This window comes from Mercenaria mercenaria, chromosome 13 (assembly GCF_021730395.1).
Source record: "Mercenaria mercenaria strain notata chromosome 13, MADL_Memer_1, whole genome shotgun sequence".
In the NCBI taxonomy this organism is placed as follows: Eukaryota; Metazoa; Mollusca; class Bivalvia; order Venerida; family Veneridae; genus Mercenaria; species Mercenaria mercenaria.
In genome coordinates this window covers 18,693,872-18,718,918 of record NC_069373.1, presented here as the reverse complement: position 1 = coordinate 18,718,918, position 25,047 = coordinate 18,693,872, and the positions used below count along the sequence as shown (strand labels likewise).

Here is a 25,047-nt window from a genome sequence, read left to right as displayed (position 1 = left end):
AGGTCAACATTCTCACCAATTTTCAAGAAGATTTTGTGAAAAATATGGCCTCTAGAGAGGTCACAAGGTTTTCTATTTTTCGACCTACTGACCTATTTTTTGACCGCACGTGACCCAGTTACGAACCTGACCTAGATATCATCAAGCTGAACATTCTCACCAATTTTCATGAAGATCCATTGAGAAATATGGCCTCTAGAGAGGTCACAAGGTTTTTCTATTTTAGACCTACTGACCTAGTTTTTGACCCCACGTGACCCAGTTTCAAACTTGACCTAGATATCATCAAGGTGAACATTCTGACCAATATTCATGAAGATCTCATGAAAAATATGGCCTTTAGAGAGGTCACAAGGTTTTTCTATTTTTAGATCTACTGACCTAGTTTTTAACCCCACGTGATCCAGTTTCAAACTTGACTTAGATATCATCAAGGTAAACATTCTGACTAATTTTTCATGAAGATCCATTGAAAAATATGGCCTCTAGAGAGGTCACAACGTTTTTCTTTTTTTAGACCTACTGACCTAGTTTTTGACCGCACGTGACCCAGTTTCGAACTTTACCTAGATATCATCAAGGTGAACATTCTGACCAATTTTCATGAAGATCCATTGAGAAATATGGCCTCTAGAGAGGTCACAAGGTTTTTCTATTTTTAGACCTACTGACCTAGTTTTTGACCCCACATGACCCAGTTTCGAACTTGACCTAGATATCATCAAGGTGAACATTCTGACCAATACTCATGAAGATCTCATGAAAAATATGGCCTCTAGAGAGGTCACAAGGTTTTTCTATTTTTAGATCTACTGACCTAGTTTTTAACCCCACGTGACCCAGTTTCGAAATTGACCTAGATATCATCAAGGTGAACATTCTGACCAATTTTCATGAAGATCCATTGAGAAATATGGCCTCTAGAGAGGTCACAAGGTTTTTCTATTTTTAGACCTAATGACCTAGTTTTTGACCCCACGTGACCCAGTTTCGAACTTGACCTAGATATCATCAAGGTGAACATTCTGACCAATATTCATGAAGATCTCATGAAAAATATGGCCTCTAGAGAAGTCACAGGTTTTTCTGTTTTTAGACCTACTGACCTAGTTTTTGACCCCACGTGACCCAGTTTCGAATTTGACCTAGATATCATCAAGGTGAACATTCTGACCAATTTTCATGAAGATCCATTGAAAATTATGGCCTTTAGAGAGGTCACAAGGTTTTTCTATTTTTAGACCTACTGACCTAGTTTTTGATGGCACGTGACCCAGTTTCGAACTTGACCTAGAATTTACCAAGATGAACATTCTGACCCATTTTCATAAAGATCCCATGAAAAATGTGACCTCTAGAGATGTCACATGGAAAAGTTTACGGACGCACGCACGCACGGACGACGGACGCCGCGCGATCACAAAAGCTCACCTTGTCACTTTGTGACAGGTGAGCTAATAATAGAAAAAACGACGTCATACTCAAAACTGGGTCATGTGGGAAGAGGTGAGCGATTCAGGACCATCATGGTCCTCTTGTTATGTATTTGTTACAGTTGTACTTAAAACAAATGTTTTACAAGCCTGAAACCTGAGCCTGGGCTATTTAAAATAAAGGAGCACGTTGGTAAATCAGTTATCATTCTCTGAATAGGTCTGTATTTTGTTTGTACGCTGGCTTGGTTCACATATTCCCTCACAGGTCTATAACCACCATGCAGACCTATTCCTCGAACAATTATAAACTTTAACTTAATCACCACTTTGTTTTATACAAAATGGCTACAATATGCATTAGATGGCATCAAGTTGCAGTGCGTCATTCTGTTTTGCACCGTTGTTGTGTCGGACGGGCATCAAGATTTTATACATGTTACAGGAAGCATTTTCAAGATGCATTAGACGGTGTCAGGATGTGATAAATCATTTCATTTTACACTGCACAAACTCATGTTGCATCGATCGTCTTCACATTGGGCTGCATGGCACCATAACTTGTTGGACAGTTTTTCATTTTAAGGCATCACATTAAGATTCTGGGTCACTAGGTCAGACATGTTTACATGTTATGGTGTGTTACTCAGGTGAGCCATTTAGGACCATCTTGGCCCTCTTGTTGATATAACGTTTCATGTTTAAATGGATAGAAGTTTTGTATTAAATGGTATCTAAATACAATGCACTGAATGACAAGTTATTGAACAGGATGGAATTTTAGACTAGATGGTGTAAAATGCACTGCACCGATTGGCTTGTTAATGAATGGGTTGACTGTTTACTAATTTTGGCAGTATTAATCATCATATTTTATGTTTTGTTTATAAAATGAATTACTTTTAATTCTACACTATTGGTTTCTGTAATTGCAGGATATTTAAAATTTCCCCTCAATGTACTATTACATGTATATCTTTTGAACTTATCAAGTATTTGTATAAGAAAAAATCTGACTTCTGCTTCTTTTGTAGGTGTTTTGACTGTTAAGTTGCCTTTAATATTTATTTTTGAAAAAAAGTTAGAAAAAGGTGAAAACTACATAGTTACATACAACTATGTTTACCTCAAAATTGTAGCCAAACTTAAAATACTTGTGCATCCACTGGTTTACAACACATGGAAAAATACTTCTTTTTATAACCTATTTAAGCCCCTTAGAAAACACACAATCTATGTCTTAATGTTGTTCCTACCAAATGATTTCAAATGGGAAATATTAAATTTAAATTCTGTCTGACTACTGGTTCGTAGCCTTTGTGCACCTTTCCATGCTATTACAGGCATGTCTGAAGTTTTTAGAGACATAAATTGGAATGGTATTGTCTCTTTTTATACCCCCACAAACAAAGTTTGGGGAGTATACAGGAGTGAGCTTGTCGGTTGGTCTGTCAGTCCGTTGGTTTTCATGGTTTCCGGACAATAACTCATGAAAGGCTTGACAGATTTAAGTAATTTTTAGAACACACATGTAACATCATAAAATACAGGTCAAGTTCGACTTTGAGATCAGTAGGTCAAAGGTCAAGGACACAGTGACCCTGAAAAGTTAAACAGTTTCCAGATGATTACTTGAGAACACTTTGGCCTAGGATCATAAATTTTCTTAAACAGGTGTAACATCATAAAATACAGGTCAGATTTGACTTTCAGGTCAGTAGGTCAAAGGTCAAGGTCACAAGGACCCGGAACAGTTAAACAGTTTCCAGATGATTACTTGAGAATGCTTGGGCCAGGGATCATGAAAGTTGATAGGGATGTTGGTCATGCCAAGCAAATGACCCCTATTGATTTTGAGGTCAGTAGGTCAAAGGTCACTTTGACCTGGAAGAGTTAAACCATTTCCGGATGATAACTTGAAAACTCTTGGGCCTAGGATCATGAAATTTGATAGGGAGGTTGGTCATGAACAGCAGATGACCTCTATTGATTTTGAGACCAGTAGGTCAAAGGTCAGGGTCACAATTGACACAGAACAGTAGAACCTTTTTTTTGCAGGGTTGACAGATTTAAATTATTTTTTATACAAAGGTGTAACGTCATCAAATAATTATAGGACTTTGACATTGGCTTACTTCTGTGACATGGCAGTATTGTGGGGGTATAATTCATCACTCCTGTGACAGCTCTAGTTCAACCATCTCTAGATGTAGTTATTTAGTTGTTTTGAAAGTTTATGCAAAATCCCCTCTTCATAGTAAAAAAAACAGACATAAATGAATACAGGTTCCATAAAGTTGTCTAGTCTAAAATGTAAAGAGAACAGTATGTGTCTTTCCAGTTCTGTTTAATTTTTAGTTCAAGTATGTATTTACAGTCGAGTTCAGTTCAAGTGTGTGCAAAGTCTCTGTAATTTCTGCTTTTTTTGCTTAGTACAGTTATTTCTGGAATTGTGTTTAAGTTTTTTGCTGGTCTTTTCTTTCCTTCTGGACCTTTGGATTAAAAGATTTTATAAATTACAATTAACCCTCAATAAATAAAAAAAAATGAAGATAGGTATAACAAGATTATAGTGCAGGATATTCAGTTGCTTCTTTAACAGTCAGTAAATGACAAAAATTGAGCGACATAGAGCTCCTCAAATATGTTCTCCCATTACCTCTGGTAATTGCCTTTTTGGGCCAAAATTGGCAGAAAATCATCAAAAAGGTTACAAAACGAAAATATTTAAAATTTTATAGTCCTCCTTCAGAGATATGTAAGTAAGAAATTGTTTACTTTTCCTGATGAAGAATTTAAATCCTTTTTCTACGCCCGTCTATGAAAGAGCAGGGCGTATTATGTGAACACCTGCGGCGGGTGGGTGGTCCACGTCCAAAAGCATGTCCGCTCTCTAAGTCGAACAGTTTTCATCCGATCTTCACCAGACTTGGTGACAATGTTTGTTGGCATAATATCTCGGCAAGTTCAATAACCAGCCAAATTGTCCCAGGCACTCTTGGATTATGGCCCTTGAATTACTCGAAATGGGTGAATTTAGCTTGTCCACCCACTAAGTTGAACAGTTTTCATCTGATCTTCATCAGACTTGGTGACAATGTTTGTGCGCATAATATCTCAGCCAAGTTCGATAACCATCCAAATCGCCTGAGGCACTCTTGGATTATAGCTCTTGAATTACTCTAATTCTTTTTATGATACGTAACTGAATATTTAGATGTGCGTATTTTGTGACAGTCTGGCACTCTTGTTTATAATAATTTGCAGATTTTCAGCTGAAATTGTCATACCAGGGATATTTCTGCAATTTTCATGTTGAAGATTTAAACTAACATACTGTAGCCAATTTTGTTCTCTTCTTGAATCACATGTACCCCTTTTATGTCACTTGTAATATAAATAAACAATAATACAATTTCACTGTAATAATATAATAAAAATATCTGTCATATAGAATATGCTAGCCTTTGTGATAACATGTAAAAAAACCTCTTCAAATATAATTATCTTCCCTGCGCTATATGACCTGTTTGTGCAGATTTGCCACAAGATCCAACACACTCATTTAAATTTATATCTGAAGGATGCTTCAACCTCATTTCCCTGACTTTTATGTCACTAACAGAAAAATTAGAAAAGAACTAAAAATAGATTTTTTTACAAGTTATCACGTGTGTATATTTTTCTAACTGTCACTACAGTAACTGTATATAGTTCCTGCATGCTTATTTTTGTTTTGTATAGTGTGATATCTGGTCAGAATGGTAAACACTCGATCCAGGATATTATCAGTAAGTTGATCAACACCCTCATTTATAAATATATATCAATATTTTACCACAGACACTTGGGGTTCGGACCTCCACACAACCCATTCTCCTCTGCCCCTGGTTAAGTTTAGCCAATATATTTTAGCATTTTACCATGTATTGAGAATAGGTGACGATCATAAAACGAATTTTGTAACATTTCAGCGTGTTTTTAAAAAATGTATTTTTACCATCAATGCTCTCAATACTGCAAGATATGAAACATCGCACGAACAATGGGAACACTTGCTTGCACTGGACCCTCGCTTTGTGTAGCGCATGTCATAAACCGGGTACCAAAATTGATACTCTTACGGCTGTGTTAAACCAGATCATCACTTCTTTATGTAAACAAACCTCGTGTAACACGTGCTGAAGCGATAATCTGGTATAATGTAGTCGAAACGGTATCAATTTTGGTACCCTGCAACGATATGCGCAGTTCAAAGCAGGGGTCAATTCGCAAGGAAGTGTTCCATAGAATTTAGATTGATTGATTTATCCCTAGTGAAAATGAACATCTGGAATACCACTGGAACGTCAACTGGAATTCCATCTCAGTTCCACTGGTATTTTTCAACGGAATAGTGTTGGTATTCCACTGGAATAGCAATTATTTTCCAGTGGAATTCATTTGGGATACCAGTGGAATCCCACCAAAATACCATTGAAAAATACCAGTGGAATTCCACCAGAATACCAGTGGTATACCATGAAGGTTCCAGTTGAATTCCGTCAAGTTTCCAGTGGAATTCCACTTAAAATACCAGGGGTATACCATCAAGATTCCAGTTGAATTCAATCAAGTTTCCAGTGGAATTCCATTTGAAATACTAGCGGTATACCATCAAGATTCCAGTAGAATTCCATCAGGTTTCCAGTGGAATTCCACTTAAGATACTAGTGGTATACCATCAAGACTCCAGTAGAATTCCATCAAGTTTCCAGTGGAATTCCATCTGAATACAAGCAGAATATCATCTCAATACCAGTGAAATGCTGATGACCCCCACCCCTAAAGGCAGTGGAAATCCTTTTTGTTCTAATTAAATTACATCCACAACTCTCACCTGGAAGAATTCTAATGGAAAATAAATGGTATTTCAATGGTAAGTCAATGAAAAAAAATGGTACTTTAATGATATCTAATGAAAATCAATGGTAAATCAATGAATATAAATGGTACTAATGATATCTAATGAAATTCATTGGTAAAAAATGCACTGCATGGACAGCATTTTTCCCACTGCAACTGGCGGGCATTCAAGGGACACTGGACAGATGACGATTCTGACAGATGGCCCTGTCTGTCAGTGGATATTCATTTATCATGTGACTTAAATCCTTGCGTTAGGTAAATATATATCTTGCAAATGCTTTTAATTGGATGTTGGTGTCATCATCATGTGTAAAATAGGAGATGTGCAAGTTTACATCATGATAAAGACTCATGCTAGTTTTTACCAATTTATATCAAATACATTATAGCCAGGTGAGTCACTAGGTGAAAGTGTGCATTTTGTCACTATTTTAGTGGCCATAGCTCTAGAAATAGGCGATGGCCATGAAACGTAGGAGGTGCCCGGAAGTTCATACCATGTTATAGACTCGTGCAAGGTTTCATTAATCTATATGAAATTCTTTTTGAGGTAGGTGCATCATCACAAGATGAAAATGTGCATTTTTCACTATTTCAGGGGCCATAACTCTGGACTTTGGGAGAGGGGTGCATTGCCAGCTGGAAAATAGAAATAGGAGGTGCACAAGGTCATATCATAATAATTTAGACTCATCAATTTATACCAACTACTTTTTGAGCTTGGTGAAAATGTGCTTTTTTGACTATTTCAGGGGCCATAACTCTAGAAATAGTGAGCAGAGACAGACGAAAAATAGGAGGTGCACACGTTCATATCATGTTAAAGACTTATGGGATATTTCATCAATTTTTATGCCCCCGAAGGGAGGCATATAGTTTTTGAACCGTCTGTCTGTCTGTCGGTCTGTCAGTCTGTCAATCTGTCAGTCTGTCGGTCTGTCCGCAATTTTCGTGTCCGGTCCATATCTTTGTCATCGATGGATGGATTTTCAAATAACTTGGCATGAATGTGTAACACAGTAAGACGACGTGCAGTGCGCAAGACCCAGGTTCGTAGCTCAAAGGTCAAGGTCACACTTAGACATTAAAGGATAGTGCATTGATGGGCGTGTCCGGTCCATATCTTTGTCATCGATGGATGGATTTTCAAATAACTTGGCATAAATGTGTACCACAGTAAGACAACGTGCAGTGCGCAAGACCCAGGTCCGTAGCTCAAAGGTCAAGGTCACACTTAGACGTTAAAGGATAGTGCATTGATGGGCGTGTCCGGTCCATATCTTTGTCATCGATGGATGGATTTTCAAATAACTTGGCATGAATGTGTACCACAGTAAGACCACGTGCAGTGGGCAAGACCCAGGTCCGTAGCTCAAAGGTCAAGGTCACACTTAGACGTTAAAGATCATTTTTCATGATAGTGCATTGATGGGCATGTCCGGTCCATATCTTTGTCATTCATGCATGGATTTTAAAATAACTATGCATGAATGTGTGACACAGTAAGACGATGTGTCGCGCACAAGACCCAGCTCCGTAGGTCAAAGGTCCTAAACTCTAACATCGGCCATAACTATTCATTCAAAGTGCCATCGGGGGCATGTGTCATCCTACGGAGACAGCTCTTGTTATTAAATACTTTTTGAGCTAGGCGTGTCACATTTTTTTTTCCTACACACATATACACAAACTGATGGACGTACAGATGCATGGACGACACTAGACTAAAATTATATGCCCCCACCACTCATAGTGGGGGCACAAAAACACATATTTTGACAAAGTAAGAAGCATGGAAATCAAGAACTGATCAAAATATTTACATGTATAAGAATAAAAGTCATGAAAACCAATGACAAAAATATGACTACATCTGACTAGAATTATATGAATAAAAGAAACAGAAAAAATATCACATTTTATAATTGATTTAAACTTCTTTTGTTTTCAACATATATAAGGCACTTACTGTAGCTGATACCATGCTATTCACATAAATCTGGTCCAGAATTTCAAACTATATAAAAACCATCATTTTTCCGCCAAAACTGGTGCTATTTTATTCACAAATCATGAAATTCAGTTAAGTGGAATTCCACTTGTACTGGTATTCCAAATTCAAATTCCAGTGGAATTCCACCTGTACTGGTATTTCAAATTCAAATTCCAGTGGAGTTCCACCTCTACTGGTATTTCAAATTCCAGTTCCAGTGGTATAGTGGGTAATTTCACTGGTATTCCAGTAACATAGCAGATTCCAGTGGAATTTATGTAGCATTCCACTGGAATTCCATTGATTTTTTCACTAGGGATATTATTTATTGATTTCTCGTCGGAATACAAATGACAGTTGTCGGGACCGGTGTCATTTGACAGAATGGTAACAGATCTGACGATTGATACCAGTGATTCATTGGTAGGGTTTCATTTAAAAGTTTAACTGGCTATTGTTTCCCTAGTGTTTGTGCGATGTTTCAAATCTTGTAATATTGAGAGCATTGATGGTAAAAATACATTTTTTAAAAACACGCTGAAATGTTACAAAATGCGTTTTATGATCATCACCTATGCTCAATACATGGTAAAATGCTAAAATATATTGGCTAAACTTAACCAGGGGCGGAGGAGAATGGGTTGTGTAGAGGTCCGAACCCCAAGTGTCTGTGTATTTTACAGGTATTCTAATTGCTGTATGCTGTAGATATACTGTAAAACCCCAATATAAATGCACCCCCACCCCCTCTCCTTTCAACTCCAGGGCATTGCATGTACAGCATTTTAAGATTTTATTTTCTAAGTGAATAGATAGAGTATAAATTCAACTTCTAATGAATAAATTGTAAAAGTCATTAAATACTGGTAGTTACAGTAATTGTAATTTATACAAAAATAGAAGAAGGCATTTATATGGTGGTATACAGTACCTATAAATATAGTTAAGGAGTGATTTGCACTATGAACAGGCTCAGTCAAACCCAATCTGATTACAGTACTTGATCTTCTAAACGAAGATGTGAGAATGACCCATTCACCTTCGTCTTCTATATATTTTGGATTTCCGATACTGCTATTTTTATTTTCGCAAATCCATTTTTATTTGAATCATTTCAACAAGCATTTGGCTGAAACGTCAAAATAGCGTAGAATGTCACAGGGTGAGAAAAATGTGCATTTAGTCCGGAGCTCGAACCCGGGACCCCTCGCTTATAGGGCGAGTGCTCTACCGACTGAGCTAACTGGCTGCCTTACACATTTTCTCCCCTTACGTGACCCAAGTCCGTACCGTGACATATGATACCTCTCAAAACACGACGGCGCAGTCATGATGTGGCCGTCATAATAAACATGAAAAACCCTGGAGGCTAAATATAGATTTTTTAAACTTCCACTTTCACATACAAAATGTTGTAAGTAAGGCTCTGATTGGCTAGCGGAAGGGTCATCAGAAGGACACTATCAATAGCACGTCTTCAGATCCAATGTGCGTAGCGTTAATTGGAGATGTACTTTAGTCAGATTGAGTCAAACCGAGTCTACTATTACTTTTACATGGTTGCATTCTATGCTTCCTAGTGATCTTTTGTCAGATTTTATTAACCTTTTCAATGCAAAATGTTTGTTGTAGTGTTAATTGAGACCTAATTATTGACTGTTTAAAGTAGTCTTGTTTTGCTTTTATTGAATTGAATTTGAAACATTGCAAACAAAAATCAAGTTCAGTTCTTTGCATTACTGCACCAACATGATTATATAACTGAAAACTTTGTTGTGAGTTTAATCGCAATTTAAGGTCATGGAAAATGTGTATCTGCCGGATTTAAAGGGGGCATACACAGGCCCAGTTTTTAGCTCCACTATTCGGAGAATAGGGGTGCTATTCTACTCGCCCAGGCGTCGGCATGAGCTTTCTTGATTAAAGTTTTTCGGCAACCTTTGTTTTTCTTTGTTACTATTGCATATTTCTTACTGTAACTTCACATTAACATTGTCCAGCATACAAACAAAGTATGTGCAGGGGCTGGGCTCATTATACCCAAGTTCAAGGTCATCAAGGTGTTATACTTAGGTTATTTTTAAGGTTAAAGTTTTTCGGCAACCTTTGTTTTTCTTTCATATCTTTGTTACTATTGCTTATATCTTACTGTAACTTCACATAAACGTTGTCCAGCATACAAACAAAGTATGTGCAGGGGCTGGGCCCATTATACATAAGGACAACTGGTTACCAAGGTGTTATACTTAGGTTATTTTTAAGGTTTTTCTGTCATATCTTTGTTACTATTGCTTACATCTTACTGTAACTTCACATAAACATTGTTCAGCGTACAAACAAAGTATGTGCAGGGGCTGGGCCCATTATACCCAAGGTCAAGGTCACCAAGTTGTTATACTTGGAATTATTTTCATGTTTAATTTTTTCGAAAGCTTCATTTGTGACCGCTAAATGTCCATCGTGTGTCATGTGTCCGTCAACATTTTCTAAAAAAATCATCTTCTTGAAAACCACTGGGCAGAATTACACCAAACTTCACAGGAATGGTCTTTGGATGGTCCCCTTTCAAAATCATTAAAAAAATTCAATTCCATGCAGAACTCTGGTTGCCATGGCAACCGAAAGGAAAAACTTTAAAAATCTTCTTGTCCAAATCAGCTAGACGTAGAACCTTGATATTTGGCTTGTGACATCTTATAGTCCTCTATCAAGATTGTTCAAATTGTGCCCCTTGGGTGAAAAGAGGCCCCGCCCCGGGGGTCACAAATTTTACATTAACTTATATAGGAAAAAACTTTAAAAATCTTCTCGTCTAAAACAACAAGACCTAGACCTTTGATATTTGGTATGTAGCATTGCCTTTACTATTACTTTGGGGTGAAAAGAGGCCCGGCCTTGGGGTCCTCAAGTTTTACATAGACTTATATAGGAAAAAACCTTAAAAATCTTCTTGTCTGAAACTACAAGACAAGTAAGGCTCGAGATCTGATTGGCTAGGGGAAGTGTCATCAGGAGGACGCTATCAATAGCACGTCTTCAGATTAAAAATCTTCTTGTCTGAAACTACAAGACCTGAGCCTTTGATATTTTGTGTGTAGCATTGCCTTGTGGTCCTCTATGAAGATTGTTCAGATTGTGCCCTGGGATGAAAAGAGACCCCGCATCGGGTGTCCCAAGTTTTACATAGACTTACATAGGAGAAAACTTTAAAAATCTTCTTGTCTGAAACTGCAAGGCCTAGGCTTTTGATATTTGGTGTGTTGCATTGCCTTGTGGTCCTCTACCAAAATTAATCAAACTATTACCCTGGGGTGAAAAGAGGCCCTGCCCCGGGGATCCCAAGTTTAACATAGACTTATATAGGGAAAAAATAAAAACCTTCTTGTCTGAAAGTTCAAGGCCTAGGCCTTTGATATTTGGTATGCATCATTGCCTAGTAGACCTTTAACAGGATTGTTCAAATTATTCCCCTGGGGTGAAAAGAGGCCCCACCCTGGTGGCCACTTGTTATATGAGTTAAATAGGAAAAAATACTTCAAAAATTATCAGATTATATTTCCTAGACTGTTTAAGTATATTTACCTGATGTACCTAAGTGATTACGTGTTACCTTACTGTGACCTTGACCTACTGACCTACTTTCTTTTTTTTTGAAAAACAGCCTTGAAATTTGGATGACATGTACAATTTTGCATACCAATCTTAAAACTGACTTTCAGTGACCATGAATGTGACCTACTGACCTACTTTCTAATATTTTAGCATCAGTTTGCCATTTGAAACATGTGGCTCATATTACTCAGGTGAGCGATTTAGGGTCATCATGACCCTCTTGTAGACATATCTTTGGTACTTTAAAAGATAGACTTGAAATTAAAGATATTTCATCATAATCATCATCTGCCTGTGTGGTTACAATCCCCATAACTCTAATTGTATTTTTGACAGAATTATGCCCCTTTCATACTTAAAGTTGTTTTTTTGCAATCTTTGTTTTCTGGTAATAACGTATAGGTCTCTTACTGAGACATAAATTCTTTTTATTGTCAAATTGCCGAATAGTTGAGCGCGCTGTCTTACGGACAGGCTTTCTTGATTTTCCTATTTAGATAGTAATTATGTCTCCCACACTACTGTGGTAGAAGACATTGATTTACTCCTATCTGTGTGTCTGTCTGTCTGTCACAAATCTTGTCCGCTCTCTAAGTTGAACAGTTCTGATCCGATCTTCACCAAACTTGAACAAAATGTGTTTGCCGATAAGTCCTCAGCCAAGTTTGATGACTAGCCAAATCGGCCCAGGCACTTCGGAATTATGGCCCTTGAATTACTGAAAACACAGATGCCAGTGATACAGGGTTTGGTGCATGGTTGACTCAGATACATAATGGAGAAGAAATGCTAATCTAGATGATTAGGCAGTTGTGGGACACTTTTCTCAAAAATTTCTGTTTTCATTCTGTTATATAATATGGAGATATTTTGAGGAATTTACTTATTCAGGTGTGTTTTATCGCTAAATTACTAATTCACCTTAGTTAGAAGTTACACTTATAGATATCTGAACTGTTTTACTCATACCAGTACCAAAGACTTAATTTAGTACATAAAACATTACATACAGTGTCGTAGACAGCAAAAATCTCATGGACTTGTCATGTCTCTATGTCTTTATATTTCAGACTGTATTCAGAAAGGTTGTAGTGATACATTAAGGAATGAACAGATTTTGGTTGTACAACAGTAAGTTACATAATTTCTTAATTATTCCCCCACTGTCTGTCGGTTCACAAATCTGGATCTTCAATTACTCAGAAAGTATTTAAGCTCAGGTTCATAAAGCTTGGTATGTGAATAGAGGGCAATACTGTGAAATCATTAATATTCGTGGGGGACTAATTTTTGTGGATTTCGCGGTTGAGTCAAGCCACGAAATTTAATTCCAACAAACAAGTAAAATTCCCATTCATTTTATGTTCAAAAGTTGAAATCCACTAATTCATATCCCCATGAAATTGCCGTTTTGACCAAAACCATGAAAATTCATGCCCACGAAATTAAATGATTTTACAGTATGTGGATTATGCACATACATTAATTATGCTTTTAAGTCAAAGGTCAAGGTCACAATTGAAGGTCAAGTAACAACTTTTATATGTATAGATGGATTATCTTAGTGCTACCACAAACATTCCCCATGATGAGACAATTTGTCAACGCATGATCTATACTTGTCGGTTAAAGGTCAAGGTCACTGTTTAAGGTCAAGTAAAAATTTGTTTCCTCTCCATAACTTTAATATGTATTGAAGGTTTTAGTGCTCAAAGGTGAGCTTTAGTGATCGCCCTGTGTCCGTCGTCTGTCCGTCCGTCCGTCGTCGTCAACAATTTGACTGTTAACACTCTAGAGGTCACATTTTTGGCTCAATCTTGATGAAACTTGGTCAGAATGTTACCCTCAATAAAATCTTGGACGAGTTCGATATTGGGTCATCAGGGGTCAAAAACTAGGACACCAGGTCAAATCAAAGGAAAAGCATGTAAACACTCTAGAGGTCACAATTTTGCCCAATCTTAATGAAACTTGGTCAGAATGTTACCCTCAATAAAATCTTGGATGAGTTCGATATTGGGTCATCTGGGGTCAAAAAGTAGGTCACTAGGTCAAATCAAAGGAAAAGCTTGTTAACATTCTAGAGGTCACATTTTTGGCCCATTCTTAATGAAACTTGGTCAGAATGTTACCCTTAATAAAATCTTGGACGAGTTTGATATTGGGTCATCTTGGATCAGAAACTAGGTCACCAGGTCAAATCAAAGGAAAAACTTGTTAACACTCTAGAGGTCATAATTTTGGCCCAATCCTAATGAAACTTGATCAGAATGTTATCCTTAATAAAATCTTGGCCGAGTTCGATATTCGGTCATCTGGGGTTAAAAACTAGGTCACCAGGTCAAATCAAAGGAAAAGCTTGTTAACACTGTAGAGGCCGCATTTATGACTGTATCTTCATGAAACTTGGTCAGAATGTTAATATTGATGATCTTAAGGTCCGTTTCTATGTTGTAATAAACAAGAGGGCCATGAAGACCCTGTATCGCTCACCTGACCTATTGACCTTGAGATCATCAAGATTAACATTCTGACCAAGTTTCATTAAGATATGGTCATAAATGTGACCTCTAAAGTGTTAATGTGTACATGACCCAGATTCATGTAGGATCAGAAACTAGGTCACCAGGTCAAATCAAAGGGAAAGCTAATTTACACTGTATAGGCCACATTTATGACCATACCTTTATGAAACTTGGTCAAAATGTTAATCCTGATAATCTATAGCTCAAGTTCAAATCTAGGTTAGGTGGGGTCAAAAACTAGGTCACCAGGTCAAATCAAAGGAAAAGCTTGTTAACACTCTAGAGGCCATATTTATGACTGTATTTTCATGAAACTTGGTCAGAATGTTAAACTTGATAATCTATAGGACAAATTTGAATCTGGGTTAGGTGAGGTCAAAAACTAGGTCACTAGGTCATATCAAAGGAAAAGCTTGTTAACACTCTAGAGGCCACATTTATGACTGTATCTTCATGAAACTTAGTCAGAATGTTAAACTTGATGATCTTTAGATCAAGTTCGAATCTGGGTTATGTCAGATCAGAAACTAGGTCACGGGGTCAAATCGAAGGAATAGCTAGTTAACACTTTAGAGGTCACATTTATGACCGTATCTTAATGAAACTTGGTCAGAATGTTAATCTTGATGATCTCAAGGTCAATAGGTCAGGTGAGCGATACAGGGCCTTTATGGCCGTCTTGTTTATTACAACACAGAAATGTCGACCATGATTAGACTGTCGTGCACATGACCCATGGCTGTTGGTCAAAGGTCAAGGTCACTATTGAAGGTCAAGTAATATTGTTTCTGCTCCATAACTTTTATGTGCATTGATGGAATGTCTTAATATTGCTTACAAATGTTCCCCTTGATTTGACAATGTGTTGTGTACATGATCTATGCATGTAGGTCAAGGTCACTATTGAAATTTAAGTAATAATAGTGTTTGTTTCTTAGCTCCTAAATGCCTTGAAGCATTTTTAGTCCTAACACTGTTGCCAAAAACCACAAGGGATGAACACTAACATAATTTTCCATGGGTAGGGGACTTCTGTATTGCCACTACAATACTCGTTCACTTGTTCTGTTTATCTTAGCTTGAAACACCTTGCCTCTAGATCTATGTCTTTTACCTTTTACTTGAAAATATAGAGAAATCTCTTTTGACTTGGGGTATAAAAGTAAGAAAAATGAAAAATGTTCTTTTCAGTGTGGTTCATTTATTTCAGTTTATTTCATAACATCCTGACATAGCAAGATACTCTGCTTAAAATATGAGCTGGTAAGACAATGTAGTAAGAAGAAAAGTTTACAAAACAAGTTTGGCTGTTTGGTTATCATGTTTGTATTGAGCTTGATTTTTCGAAGGGCAATTTAAAGCTGTTGTAATATTTTCAGTGAATTGACTTCTGGAGTTGGCTATGACAATCTTAGAAAGGTGCTAGATATTATGAGCATGATCAGAGACGAGCAAGAAATGCAGGTATTATTTCTAAATTCAAATTGATTTGGGTCTGTCTGAATGTATTAGCATAATTGATGTTATCCCCAAAATTTTTTATAGCCTGTGAAATGGAATCACCTATAGTAGATGGTCAAGCGGCCTCCAGGCGGGCAGCAACCACTTATGTTGTCTGCTCTCTAACTTAAGCGATTCTTATCCTGATGCTCACAAAACTTGGTCAATATGTTTATGGACATAATAACTCTGCCAAGGGTTATACCTAGCTGGATTGTTCCACAGACTCCGGAGGTAAGGCCCTTGAAATACTCATGTTGAAAGTTGGCAGTGTCCACAATATAACTGGAGTAGTTTTTATCCAGTATTCACCAAACTTAGTCATAATGTTTATGGGTATAATATCTCGGCAAAGTTCGATAACCAGCTGAATTCTCGATGTCTCTGGAGTTGCGGCCCTTGAATTACTCAAAATTGCTAAAATTGACAGTGTCCGCTTGCAGACTTGAGCAGTTCTTATCCAGTGTTCAACAAACTAGGTCCTGAAGTTTATCAGCATAATATCTCAGCCAAGGTTGATAACCAGCTGGATCATACATGAACATCAGGAATAGTGGCCCTTGAATTACTCAAAATTGAAAAAACTGACAGTATCCACAGGCTAACTTGAACAGTTCAGGCATAATTTAGGGCCATAACTCAGGAATGACTGAGAGTATCCAGCTGGTTATCAATTTCATCATGTAATCATCCCCATTGAGTTCCAAGCTTATGAGTATGATGTACAGTTGAAGCTTCCTTAGTCGCCACCTGTGTTTACAGCCACTTGCCTTATGCATCCAGTCAGCTTACTTCCAAAATCAACATTTTGTTCTAATTTTAACTTGGCTTAAGCAGCCAGATTGTGTTGCTTCCTTTGCTGGCTGCTTAATACAGGCCTGGCTGTATACCATGACATATGATAATCAAGGAAAAATACATGTTCTAAAGAAATATGATTGGCTAAATATTTAACTTCAGGAAAGGTGTGTACCATTGTTAAGCCCCGAAGGTGGGCATTTTAAAATTGCACTGTCCGTCTGTCTGTGTAAATTCTTGTCCGGGCTGTAACTCTGCCATCCGTAAAGGGATTTTGAAATAATTTGGCATAGATGTTCAACATAATGAGACAATATGTCATGTACAAGACCCAGACCCCTAGCTCCAAGGTCAAGGTCACACTTAGAGGTCAAAGCTTAAAACAGGGTCTGTTTTGTAACTGCCATCCATGAAGGGATTTTGAAATTACTTGGCATAAATGTTCACCATAATGAGACGACATGTCATGCACAAGATCCAGACCCTAGCTCCAAGAACAAGGTCACACTTAGAGGTTGAAGGTTGACAGGGTCTATTTTGTGTCCGGTTCATAACTCTGCCATAACTCTGTGTAAATTTTTGTCCGGGCTGTAACTCTGCTATTCGTCAAGGGATTTTGAAATTACTTGGCATAGATGTTCCCCGTAATGAGACAACCTGTCTTGATCCAGACCCATAGCTATAAGGTAAGGTCACACTTAGATCGAGGGTTCAACGCAATAAGGGCGTATCTACATATAATTATTATATGTAGATACGCCCTTATTGCGTTGAACCCTCGAGATGTCAGAGGTTAACATGGTCTGTTTCTTGTCCGGTCCATAACTGCCATTGATGAAGGGATTTTAGAATTACTTGGCATAAATGCTCAGGGCAATTTGTCATTAATAGTGACAGCTTTGTTTTAATCAATATATGCCTGCCATTGATAGAGAAGGGATGACCATGTTTTTAAGCATTATTTTTAGCTCATCTGATTTTTTGAAAAAAAATGATGAGTTATTGTCATCACTTGAGCGGTGTCGGCGTCGGCATTGCCTGGTTAAGTTTTATGTTTAGGTCAACTTTTCTCCTAAACTATCAAAGCTATTGCTTTGAAACTTGCAACACTTGTTCACCATCATAAGCTGACCCTGTACAGCAAGAAACATAACTCCATCCTGCTTTTTGCAAGATTTATTGCCCCTTTTGGACCAAGAAAATATCAGATTTCTTGGTTAAGTTTTATGTTTAGGTCAACTTTTTCTCTTAAACTATCAAAGCTATTGCTTTGAAACTTGCAACACTTGTTCACCATCATAAGCTGACCCTGTACAGCAAGAAACATAACTCCATCCTGCTTTTTGCAATAATTATTGCCCCTTTTGGACTTACAAAATCATTTTTCTTGGTTAAGTTTTATGTTTAGGTCAGCTTTTCTCCTAAACTATCAAAGCTATTGCTTTAAAACTTGCAACTCTTGTTCACCATCATAAGCTGACCATGTACAGCAAGAAACATAACTCCATCCTGCTTTTTGCAAGATTTATTGCCCCTTTTGGACCAAGAAAATATCAGATTTCTTGGTTAAGTTTTATGTTTAGGTCAACTTTTTCTCTTAAACTATCAAAGCTATTGCTTTGAAACTTGCAGTACTTGTTCACCATCATAAGCTGACCCTGTACAGCAAGAAATATAACTCCGTCCTGCTTTTTGCAATAATTATTGCCCCTTTTGGACTTAGAAAATCAGTTTTCTTGGCTGAGTATTATGTTTAAGTCAGCTTTTCTCATAAACTGTCAAAGCTATTGCTTTAAAACTTGCAACAGTTTTTCACTATCATAAGCCGACACTGTACATCAAGAAACATAATTCTATCCTGCTTTTTGCAAGAATGGTGGCCCTTTTTAGACTTAGAAAATCATGGGTAGGACAATATTTCTATTATACAAAAAAGATCAGATGAGCGTCAGCACCCGCAAAGCGGTGCTTTTGTTTAAACTTTTTTTTAAGATGGTTAGGGGAGGGTCATTGATTGACAATACAGTTGGTTTACTGTCATATTTGTTGTAAATAGGTGCTGTCATCATGTTCATGTAGGTTTAAATTTTGGCACCAGCTAAAATAATGTTATTTGATCTACTGTGATTTGTTTTTCAGATGCACATCACCCATGTTCTTGGGCCTAAACTGTATGAAGATTATAAACATCATCTGACAGTATTACGCCTTCTAGAAGGTCAAGGTTAAGCAGCATCTGGTAGTCATAATTTCTCGGGTTATGTGTAAATCATTACCTTTCAGTCAAATATTGTCATGGTCACTGCCAAATGTCTAAATGCATTTATTAGGGAATAGCAATAAAACTTCTTAGGTCTTAGTTTATAAAATAGAGTTTTGAAACCAGTCTCAAAATTGCAGCATCTGATTGGTTGTGTTAATTAACAATCTCGAGATTGGCCAATGGCAAGGCTGCATTTTTAGACTGGTCTCAATGCTCACTTCGATTGTAGTTGGAGCTGTGCAATCTGTATAGTGGCCAGTTCTCTGTATAAAACATGTCACAATAAAAGAAATGCTTGTGTCATTCATTTCAACTTTTCAGTATCATACTGAAATTATGTTTTTGAAAAAGGCAATAATAATACAGATTTAAAGACTTTCAATTCTCCCCTTTTACAAAGTATCAAAAAATGAAATATGCAGATGAAGGCTTTTTTTTTTTTACATGAGTCCTTATAAATTACCAATTCATAGTTTGTGCTTTATGAATGGTCTATATTCAACACTTGCCTGCTGGTATATTGTCAAAAATTGGAAAATAATCAATATGTGAAAAATTATTCCTGATAAAATGCAATAAAACACATGTATTGAATGGCCTCTGGGCAGTAGTCAAAACTATTTTCCCTTGGTCCCTTCACAACTCTAGCAATATTTCTTGCTATTGACCAGAAAGTCATTCAGTATATATACTGAAAAAGGAGTATGATAATTAACTTTAATATACCATAATATCTTTTGTTGTGACTGTCGGTAGTGTGTAGAGTCATAAGTTGTCATAAAGTGTTGGACAAGCAAAATCTGTGATTAGTAGAATTGTAGTTAGTGCATTTTTATGAAGGATTTTAATAGAAGAGTTTCATTTCTACCTTCTTGAAGAGGGACATACGAATCATATCATTAGAAAGATTTCAACACTTGTATGTGATAGTCCATTAGTCCCGAAACATAACGATATAAGCATCTACTGAAAATTTCCATACGTGTATCCAGTCATTTACTACACAATATTGTACATGGTTTTGAATGGTGGAATAAGGTTTAACCTTTAGCCTGCTTGTGGTAAGTGATTCTGCCTTTGCGACCAGTGCAGACCAAGATCAGCCGGCTGATCATGGTCTGCACAATTCGCTATTTGGTCAGTAAATTTTCAGTGAACACCCCTTCGAATAATAAATGGTATTGCCCAAATTGAATGATGGATCCATCCAAGTGTTAAATCTGAACAGCTATAGTAAATTGTTCAAACATGTGAAGTTAACATGAAGGTGCTTTTTTCTAGAAAGTGGACATACTGGTGCTTTGATGGTTTTGCACTTAAGACATTTGTCCAGCTTCAGAAAAGATCGTTTGTGTAGCATAGTTTAGCGTTCAGATATACAATGTAACTTAATTAAAGACTTGTAGAATTTTTAACTTATCTCAGTGTTGGCATGTCTGATTTTTAAAACAAATCTCTTAGTTGTTGTTGTCACTTGACCATCAATGTCAGTGTCGGCATTGGTTAAGAATTTTGTTAAGGTTCATGTTTTTTTGAAAACCATAAGTCGCGAAACTTTACAGAAAGGGAAAATTGTATTAGTGTGTTGATCCAAGTATTTGTATCATGTCGAGCTGGTTATGTTAAATTTCTATCTCTCACATCAGAATTGTCCTTTTGACTCCGATGACAGGAAAATCAACACTACCAATTAGATTTGATACAGACACCCAGATCAACATACGTAAATTTCCGTTTTATTACCTACCTGTACATTTTCTACCCCGAAGAAAAGTATGCACATTTCATAAATAACATGTTTTTATTGACAAAAGCAGTCCTATACAAAAGTCGTCAGTTGTGTATGGATACATCATGCAGATCAGCATACAATTAAGAAATAAGGTATCTTTGTGGTGTATGTGTTTCCATTTAAAATACAACTGTATCAAACAAGTTCTACAACATTTCATTTCAACATTGTCAAACCAAATAATGACTTTTTTTAGAAAATAATGTTAATTAATCTTTAGCCTGCCGGTGGCAAGTGATTTTGCCTTTGTGACCAGTGCAGACCAAGATCAGCCTGCACATCTGTGCATGCTGATCGTGGTCTGCACTGTTTGCTATTCAGTCAGGAAGTTTTCAGTGAACACCCCTTTGAATAATAAGTGGTACTGCCCAAATTGAACGATGGACCAGTCCATTTTAGACATTTAGCAGGGTAAAGGTTAATAGCATAATGGAAAACCTGTAAATGAAACCAGGACAAAACATGATTGTCGAACAAACCAACTAGGGAGATACTTGTTCAGAGGACACCTGATGGATTATAAAAGTAGTTTCAGATTGTTAAAGCCTTATTTTGAACAGAAAATGTATAGGTAGGCAATAAATTTGTTTATTATCATTTGATGAGTAAACAGCGAAGAACCATAACTTACCTATTGCATTTTGCCAGAAATGTGACTATTTTTAACATAGAAAATTTGTATTTGTTACTTAAATGTTGTCTTTAGGTCACCACTTTTCTTGAATACTGTAAGATTGGTAGCCGTAAATTTTTATGTTAATTTTCCTGAGCTTAAGCTTTGAATCTTTGTACATAAGATTAAAGTACATTTGCCAAGAAGAAAAACTTGTAAATAATGGCCCTTTTTGTACTTTGTATTTCTTAGTTATTATGTTTTGTCCAGGTTTTTTGTTGTTGAGTAAGAAGGTCAAGAACTGTAACTCTTGTTTTACATATTGCTTTCTAACATCTGTAACAGATACAGGTGATGTTAATGTTTGATTTGTTTAACATTTGTGGCTGATTTCAAACACATTTAATCAAGTTTGAAACTGGAAGAGGCAGACTGCATTACACACACAATAAGAGTTAATAATTTAATACAGATATTATCATTTAAGCAATTTGTCTGCTGTATAGCTTTTTTCTCAAATGTATAAAAAATTGAGAGAAAAAACTTTTAATTTTGTTAATAATTGTAAATATTTATGTAATGTATTTTGTATAGAAAGAAAAAAATGTTTATTTTTGTATAAACAAAATTGGTGCAGTAGATTAAATAGCAAGGGCAACTGAAACAAACAGAATTTGACAGCATTTACAAAAATGTTAACAAAATGGCATTGTTGGAAAATAATCTTTCAGAACCGGAAACCAGAATTTCAAAATGAACTTCTGATTTTTGCTTAAACTAATTTTTCTGATGGTAAAGATCAAAACTGAATCAATGTGATTGTTTGTTGTTATTTATTGTCTTGAAGCATATTTTAAATTAAAATCAGGAACAGTATTTTTACCAGATTTAACATAGACATGTAATTTTGGATGTTGTAAAAACATTAGCCTGACATTTATTATGATTTTCAGATGATCATGGAAAGAAACTATTTTATTTTTGTAGCAAAATTATGTAAAACTGTAAATTATTATCATATTATACCAGATTTATATAACGTTCAGACACGTTTAAAGGCGCTGTACCTAGCTCAAAGGCAGCCACGCTGAGGGTGCCAAATTCATTCTCTGCTAGTACAGACACAGAGGGATAGAGTGAGACAAAACCCCTAGAACAGAGAGAGAGAGAAATCCTTTTTAGATATAGGCCTGTCCGGTTAACTTAGCCTAGCTCTTTGCAAATAGACAGTCTGATTCTTTAACATGCCTGCTGTATAGCACTGATACATGTGAAGCCATCTTACCTGGAAAGAACCAGTACTGACCTCTTAGTTAGGTGGGAGACACTCGAGCATCTCAGAAATTTTATATAATGGTGCCTGGACTGGGATTCGAACCTGGGACTTCTAGATTGACAGTCAAGCATGTCAAGTATGTTACCAAGAGACCACGACGGGCCACCTCATTTCCCCACAAATAAAAAATAATTCCCCATGAATAAAAAATTAGTTCACCAAAAATAAAAAATTAGTTCACCAAAAATAAAAAATTAGTTCCACACAAATAAGAAAATAGTTCCCCACAAAAAGTAATGATTTCACAGTAGTTTAATAAGTTCTTGTATTTTAAATTACCACTGGAAGGTTCTCCAATACAGTGTTTCAGTTGGCATTGTTATGATGTTAGTCTCTTACAGGCTTCATTTGTTATGCAGTATTATTTATTAAAATGGCATGTTCTGAAGATGTAATGAATATTTGATTCACATGTTCTTTGACAAACAAAATTCAAATTTTCTTTAAAATTATCTGCTGAAGATCATATTGACATTTTACACCATTCTGAAGAGGTTGGAAAAATTTACCACTCAGAATAACGTGATGAATTTGTGCTCTCGTTTGAAGATTTCATTTTTGTTAGTCTCTACGCTAATTTAAACTATATTATGACTCTTAAGAACAAGTAAATGCCTCTCCAAATTTTGTTTTGATGAGACATGTATTACACAGGTCCCATAACTCCACTTTCTTTTAGCTCCACTACGGTATACGAAATATATGGAGAGTATCCTACTTGACCAAGCATCGGCCTCCTTGCACATCCACATCTTGGAAAAAGTGATGATGCACTCTCATTTTATCTATGCTATTACTTGAAGGATTTGCTTCAAACTTAAAGTATTTATTTCTCATCATCACCAACATCATATGACTCAGGGGTGATAAATATATCATACATTATGCCCCCTTTTTACTTGTATAATTTCAGGTTTAAATTTTGGTGCACTTTCACTCTGCCTCTGTTTTATCCAAACGGATTGTATTCAGATTTAAAATATTTGTTCCTCATCATCACCCACATCATAGACAGATGGGCCATCACTCTTGCACCAATATTTAATAAATTATGCCCCCTCTTTTACTTAAAATTTCAGGTTACTTTTATGCACTTTCTCTATTTCCGTTATTACATAATGGATTTGATTCAAACTTAAAATAGTTCTAAATCATTGTCCTATTAAATAAGGGCAATAATTATTTAAAAACTTAAGTTTAGTTTATACAAATTTGTTTTAGCTGTGCTGAAAGCTTCAAGCTGATTTGAACTACTCTGGAGTCTGCTTCCGGGAAAAAAATCAGTACTGGTACCATATGTGAGGTGTGGTCTTGACCCACCCCCCAATCCAACCTGCCTGCTTAGCTCAATAGAGAGAGCGCCATTCTGCGGATCACGGGGTCATGAGTTAGATCCTCGGGCGGGCCGTATATTCTCCGTGATGATTTGATATAAGACATTGTGTGTGCAATCATTCGTCCTCCACCTCTGATTCATGCAGGGAAGTTGGTAGTTACTTGCGGAGAACAGGTTTGTACTAGTACAGAATCCAGGAACACTGGTTAGGTTAACTGCCCGCCGTTACATAACTGAAATACTGTTGAAAAACAACGTTAAACCCAAAACAAACAAACACCCCCACCCACCCCCCTTAGTTGAGCAGCCAACTGAAAAACTAAGTTACAGTATCAACAGTTTAATGGTAGCTAGTCAACTATGGCTGAGTGGTTAGAAACTAGGAAATTGCTTTATTTATTTATTTTGTTGGGTTTAATGTGGCACTGACACAACTATAGGTATATTAGTTAATATGGTGACTTTCCTGCTTTGATGATGGAGAAAGACCCCTCCGGGGAAATTGCTATAATACCGATAATTGATGTGATAACCTGACCAAACAAACATTCTGCATTCTTGATTATGTGGTTCTTTATTGGAAAACTATTTTACATATATTATTTAGAACAATTTCAATATTACTTGCTCTGGAACAAATGACTTGCAAGTTCAGTTAAATACATTTTAATTATTTTTACAATACATGAATAGTTACCAGTAAATCATTTTCATAGGACACTAGGGATTGCTTACCTTACAGAAAACTAGCTACTTCATACGGAATTGATTATGCTTTAAAATGGCAAAATACATGTTGATGAAGATTTTGGTCTTAAATTATAATATTTTTTGAACTGAATGACTTTTTAGCGGCATCTGAACATGTTGTTGTAAGTATATCTGAATAGAGTAAAAATTTATCACCGTTCTACAGGCAGTTTGTCTGCCATTTTTTA

The 25,047-nt window shown here is 36.4% G+C and overlaps 1 protein-coding gene across 2 annotated transcripts in view; it reads left to right on the top strand.

Annotated features, from left to right (window-relative positions):
- LOC123529521 (serine/threonine-protein kinase 4-like) overlaps positions 1-24,428 on the top strand; it is a 73,579-nt gene extending 49,151 nt beyond the window's left edge. Inside the window, exons 10-13 of one of the 2 annotated variants that reach the window (XM_045309888.2) lie at positions 5,178-5,224; positions 13,017-13,077; positions 15,851-15,935; positions 18,909-24,428. In XM_045309888.2, coding sequence (XP_045165823.2) covers positions 5,178-5,224; positions 13,017-13,077; positions 15,851-15,935; positions 18,909-18,998 — 283 coding nt within the window. In that variant the 3' untranslated portion in view covers positions 18,999-24,428. The remainder of the gene's footprint in view (positions 1-5,177; positions 5,225-13,016; positions 13,078-15,850; positions 15,936-18,908) is intronic. The other variant, XR_008366682.1, reaches the window with a different exon arrangement.
- Positions 24,429-25,047: the final 619 nt, after the last annotated feature.